The sequence below is a fragment of the Carcharodon carcharias genome, chromosome 5, assembly GCF_017639515.1.
Source record: "Carcharodon carcharias isolate sCarCar2 chromosome 5, sCarCar2.pri, whole genome shotgun sequence".
NCBI lineage: Eukaryota > Metazoa > Chordata > Chondrichthyes > Lamniformes > Lamnidae > Carcharodon > Carcharodon carcharias.
In genome coordinates this window covers 109550275-109556274 of record NC_054471.1, presented here as the reverse complement: position 1 = coordinate 109556274, position 6000 = coordinate 109550275, and the positions used below count along the sequence as shown (strand labels likewise).

At 39.9% G+C, this 6000-nt stretch overlaps 1 protein-coding gene across 2 annotated transcripts in view; it reads right to left on the bottom strand.

Annotated features, from left to right (window-relative positions):
* Nucleotides 1–1064: 1064 nt before the first annotated feature.
* Nucleotides 1065–6000, bottom strand: part of ero1b (endoplasmic reticulum oxidoreductase 1 beta) — an 86433-nt gene continuing 81497 nt past the window's right edge. For both annotated transcript variants that reach the window (XM_041188626.1, XM_041188628.1), the window contains exons 15-16: nucleotides 3695–3828; nucleotides 1065–2800 (exon numbers count right to left, since the gene is read on the bottom strand). In XM_041188626.1, the coding sequence (XP_041044560.1) occupies nucleotides 2740–2800; nucleotides 3695–3828 (195 nt within the window). In that variant the 3' untranslated portion in view covers nucleotides 1065–2739. The remainder of the gene's footprint in view (nucleotides 2801–3694; nucleotides 3829–6000) is intronic.

Below are 6000 nucleotides of genomic sequence, written 5' to 3'. Positions count from 1 at the left end.
ATGTGAGCATCTCTGGCTAGGCCAGCATTTACTGCCCATCCCTAATTTCCCTTGAAAAAGGCAGTGGTGAGTTGCCTTCTTGAACCGCTGCAGTCTATGTGGTATAGGTGCAACACAGTGCTGTTGGGGAGGGAGTTCCAGGATTTTGATTGTGCAATAGTTACCCGGAAGTTAGAAGAGGTTTTAATTCTTCTAACTTTTTCTGGGTAACTATTGATCTAAGAGAGTTGGAACCATCCAAAGTTTGTGATTTAAATCACATCTTTGGGTGGTTCGCAGTGCAGGGCAATCTCGGCAATTGCTGTGCAAACCTTACCTGTGAGCCTCTGGGGGATGGGGGATTGGGGGCCGGGGGGGTGGGTACAATACAACACCCTGGAGCTCGGAAGTTACATTCCAAGATCATGTCTAAACTTCTACATCAACTCCCCCCTACTTCATCTGACTTTATCAGGAGAACCTTCTGTTCCTTTCTTCCTCATGCACTTATCCAGCAACCCTTAAATGCATTTCTGCTTTCACCTCAATTGCTTGCGCAGAAGATTTCACATTCTCACCATCCTCTGGGTCAAAATATTTCTTCCATATTCCTTATAGAATGTATTAGTGACCATCATATTTATAGCCCCAGCCTCCCCGCCCCCCCCACCCCACAGTGAGAGAAACTAGGTTTAGCATAACAGGTAGATGGTATTTGCACTAATGCAGTAATAGGGTTAGATGAAGAAAGGAGGCCCATGTGCAGCATAACAACCAGCATGTACCAGATGGGATGAATGGTCTGTTTGTGCTGCATACTCCATGGAATTCTAGGCTAAAGGGTACATAAGTAGCCTAGAGTAGCCTACATCAAATTCTCTCTCTACCTGTGGCGCATTAACCAGCCTCTGCTTAACACCCTCTCCAAACAAGAACCTAACTGGGTTTAAGAATGCTGAGTTCAACAAACTGACATAGAAACTGTCAAACTGCAGACAGCAAGGGCTAATGACCAAAATCTGCAAATCCTTTAGCAAAGGCATAGATATACAAATAGTGAGTTAATAATTGCATAATCCTTCCTGAACTTTTATCGTAGGCTTTAATATTTTGAAACACACGTATGTGAACCAAGCAGAAGTTTCACACCAACAATACAGGGGCTGAACAGGTTTCAGCAACAACCAAGTTAAGACACCAACATAAAGGCAGAAAATACAGTTTACATAACAAAACATAGTCACTATTATTTGTGCTATATCTCATGATATCCTTGCTGCAGGTGCTCCAACAATAATTTAGTTTATACCCACAAGTAGCTTTTAAACAGTCACATTGCTTTGATCCTTGCTTCCAAAAGGTAGCTGCCCATCAAATATGTCAGCAGGTTAGGCAGCTGTATTTGGTCAGTTCAGAGAGTGACCTGCTTAACACAGGATACTAAAATCTAACATAAAAGCAGTCATTGGAAACAAACTATATCATGATACTGACATCTATTTCATGTGGAAAGCAAATATGAAGCACACATTTACTCAAATATTATTACTTTTTGGTTTGGAAAACCATTGTCACTTAGAAGTGTTTCTTTTTGAATTCTCTGCCCGAAGGAGTCTCCAACCCACAGCATTGCATTCTCTACCACAAGTAGGGCAAGGAGACAGGTCCCCGATCCACCCCAGCTGGAATAGGAATTGAACTCTGTGCTGTTGGCACCAGTCTGATCTACATCAGCCATCCAGCCAATGAAGCCACTCAGCACCCCACAAGGAGTCCAAGTTGCTGTGGTAATGTATGCTTTTACATGCATGTTGTAGCCTGAAGCTATGGATAGTGATGATCCAATTTCTTTCCATGGCTAACATTTAGAAGTGCAGGGTTACCAAATTGTGAAAGAGACATTCCTTACATTTGATATCTGATGAATTCTAAAGATCCTTACGACAGTCAATTTTTTTTTAAGTGGTCTTAAAACCCTCCATTACTTAAGTAGGTTACCAACATTTAGAAACGGCTTCCATTTCTCCACAGGGTTTGGCTACACATTTGAACATTGCTATAAAGCCCATTTAGCTTATTGTGCAGTAGTTGAAATTAACATTTTTCCAACAATTGCTTTTATTTTTAATTACAAAAGTCTTGTGCCCTCACTTAATGTACAAATGACACAATCTGACAGTAATGTTCCCCAGAGTAGCAGGCATTATTTTTGAAGGGATTCTGTCCATTTTAATGGGTTCATTAGGACTTTAAGCCAATGATCAAAGATACTGAAGCACTGCCCAAGAATAATACTGGCAAGTTAGGTTCCAGAAAATCCTCTCAAACGATTGAGGTTAAAAACAAAACTACATTTGCATTTTAACAGATTAGTGCAGACAAACCTAGAACTGCTCAGATTTATAAGGCTTAGTAGTTTTTGAAATCAAAGAAATCCAAATATTTGGTAAGTTAACTTCAAAAAAGACTTACCATGAACACTGTAGGTTTGGGAATAATCAAGAACCTTCAGAGCATTTCATTGTATCAGGCTCACAAGGAAGTGCTATTAAATGAAATGTAAAAAGTTGTTCATTATTACCAAACCACATCCACCTCTTTACCTTTCACTCAATGTAGTTCAAGCCAATGCAATACTGTAAAATGTGCAGCAGCTACTGGATCCCTGAAGAGCCTGAAGTTTTGTTGAGTGCCAGGGGCTGGGACAATATTACAAAGTCTCTACCCAGCACCCATCCGTTGTTGTTTCCGCAGCATTTGTTACCTCTTGTCCTTTAACAGCATTTTGAAATTCTGTAACTCTTGTATACTTGTTGAAAGTCTGAAAGAGCAAAGTTACACATCAGCCTCAAGGCCATAGGAGTCAGCTATTTTTATAGCTATAGTATATAAATCCAAAGGTTACTGGCTGGGAATGAGGAAAGGGAAGACAAATGGAACTTTTCATTAGCTAGAACCTCCCCACTTCAGGAAGGAACCTGTGCACCTTATAATATTTTCAACAGCAGGTGTGCTGCTGTCTTAAAGAGTATTACACTGTTCTCTCAGAAGTTAATGAGCACACAATTTAAATTATTTGACAAGTATGAGAGTATAAGGGTGCATATTTCTTTGGCAAAATGGAGCCCTGGAAGAAATAAATTAAATTTTTCTTGCACTACCCCTGTATCATCTCCCCCACATTACCATTTAAGTATCAGTAAATCTCATATTATAATGACCAATTTGTCTTGCTAAAAATTTATATCCTTACTTTATATTGAGCTGCCAGATATAAACTTTGCTTCCCACCCTTCCTGAAAAAACGGACTCATCGTTGAGAGTCCTGGACTTCAGCAGGTCTCCAGTACCTCTCATTAGTGATTATTCATGTGTGTGCTTGACAATGAGTATCACAAGCTAATCAACTATAGAGGTATTACAGCCAAGGCAGATCATGCCTTCACTAGATGCCACATGCTTACACTTTCAGCAGTCATCACTGAAAACCACTGGTGTCCAATCCAATCCTGGGGGCTACAGAGGTAGTTTTTAAACACCTCTGCAACTGCCTCATAAGACCAGCTAACCCAGAGCAATCAGTGCTCTACACAATCTAGATGGCAACTCATTGGGCCAGCAAAAAGAATGACTACAAATTAATTTGATAAGTTAGATGAACCCTCTTCCTTTGATGACACATTAAAATACAGCACATTTTGGAAGCAGTTCTTACCTGCCAAATGCATTCAGAAGAGCGACAACCTCCTGTCTAGTGAGCTGAAAACCTGATGAAGGACTCCGCTCGGGAAGATTCTTGATTTCTCGTTCAGAAAATAAAATCTTCAGAGCAGTACCCAAACCCTGAGTCTGGGGAGGAGGCCAGAAAATAAAAGTATTACATCTAAGTATTCTGCTGCCTTTCTTAAAAACATTGTGCATTGGAATATTATGCATAATTTCATCAGAGAGATTTTGGGTTTTTCATTGGTTTCATCTGAAGTTCAGTTTTGACAAAAGTCATCAACCTGAAATGTTAACTGTTTCATCCTCTACAAACGCTGCCTGACCTGCTGAGCGTTTCTATTGTATTTTGTTTTTATTCCATTTTGAAGTACAAGTAGTTACAAGTTTAAGCAGTATTTTGTTATTGGTTCAATAAACTTCCAATAATGCATCTAGCTCTTTTAGAGACAGAGTATTATGGTGTGGAGAACTGATGATCAACCTAAAACCCCGTTTTTCTCCACGGTTGCTGCCTGGCCTGATGAGTTTTTCCAGTGTTTTTGTTCTTTTTACTAAATTAAACAGTGGCAGTGGAACACTGGGGGAGACGTTGGGAAATTCTTCGCAGAGAGTGATCAAAGTCTGAAACTGACTCCTAGATAGGGTGGTGGTGGTGCGTTACAATTCACTCAGGAAGTCAGCTTCTGTGACAATATTTACTTTTTGCATGCATGTTGTCTGGAGCTATGCATAGCGATGGTAGAGGTTCCAACATTCTTTCCATCACATGGCTGACCAGGAATCTCTCCCACTCTTAACATCTGCCACTGGTATGTGTTGGAAGGACTTGCAGATTGATATGCAACCTGTTTGTCAGCATTATAAACACCTTCCTTGGCCAGCCAGTCATGGGTCGGGATCCAAACTTCTGGTGCATAAGTAGGGACCCTACCCACTGTGCCACAAGACTCCTCTCAGATGGAGTAGTGGAAGCAAAAACCCTGAAACACTGGTTGCTATAATAGGGTGTTAGGATCTCTGTGAATAATGGAACAAAATAAAGCCAGTATAGCCTCCCTTATCCTTCCGTGAGAAGGGGAATTCTTTCCCTTGTAAGCAACGGCTAGATCAACTAATCGCCCAGGAAACAAGAAAGACTTGGGTACTGAAAATGTTGCAAGGTTCAGGGGACTGGGGAGAAAATCTACATACATTTACCACTTGTGGTCCAGCCCTTTGCCCCAGACTCCACAACATTGGGGTCTCATCCCTACAGATTGCAAGGCCACTGAACTTTGCACAAAATTCCACAATGGACTATAAATTCATAAAATTAACCGTTAGATGTTGAGTGACAGGCTCATTTACTATGTTACAGTTCTCAAAAAGCTAATAGCTTAAAATAAGTGTTTGAGACACAACAATTTTTACTTTGTGAAACATGACTCTTTCAATAATACTTTCCAACCACATAAGGAACTGGATAAACAGGTATTTCAACTCCAATTAGAAACTGACTACTTAATTGACAAACTTTGCATTCATTTATTAATCAAGTTACAGGCATTCTTAAACTTTCACCTTACCCTGCCAAAAGTTCACAACCTCTTGAATGAAGATGATTACAATTCTGCCAGCATTTTTGGATCAGACCAGCGTTCTCTAATGGTCATACCAAGTGTGAACTGAATTATGATTCAGCAGGATGTGCTCAAATGTGACACCCTTGGCATACATTCCTTTATTTTCTATTAGTTTGTGTGTTTTATTTTGAAAATGCAAAAAATATGATTAAAATGTTTAATTCTACTCATTTGTTCAGTACTTTTGCATCTAATTACAACACTAATACTGGTCATTACCTCCGTCAGTGAAGGTGGGTGAAGGTAATGTTTTTGCCCCTGTCTGTTACTCTGCTTTCAACAAAACCTGGTACACAGATAGGGATGACCCAAAGAAGAGGAGTATTTGGCAAAGATGCAGACCTGGATCCTGGAACATTTTAAAAGGATCCGTTAACATTGAGAGATAGGGCGACTGAGTTTTTTAAAAAAAGAACGTTGTGGGTTATTTCAGAATGTTACAAATTGACTCAGCTACTGTGGTGGAATTTGTCATAGCTGTCAAAATGTGAGCAGAGTTTTCAGAGCACATGGTCAGATGTGGATTGCCCTGAAGCTTCCACAATAGATGGAAGCTCTTAATAAAAAGATCTATTTTTTCCGCTTTTCAGTTAGAGCATAAACAAGGCAGGGAAAAACTTCAAAAACGATGTGTAATTATGATAAAGCTGAGTTAATACAGAGTGGCAGAGTA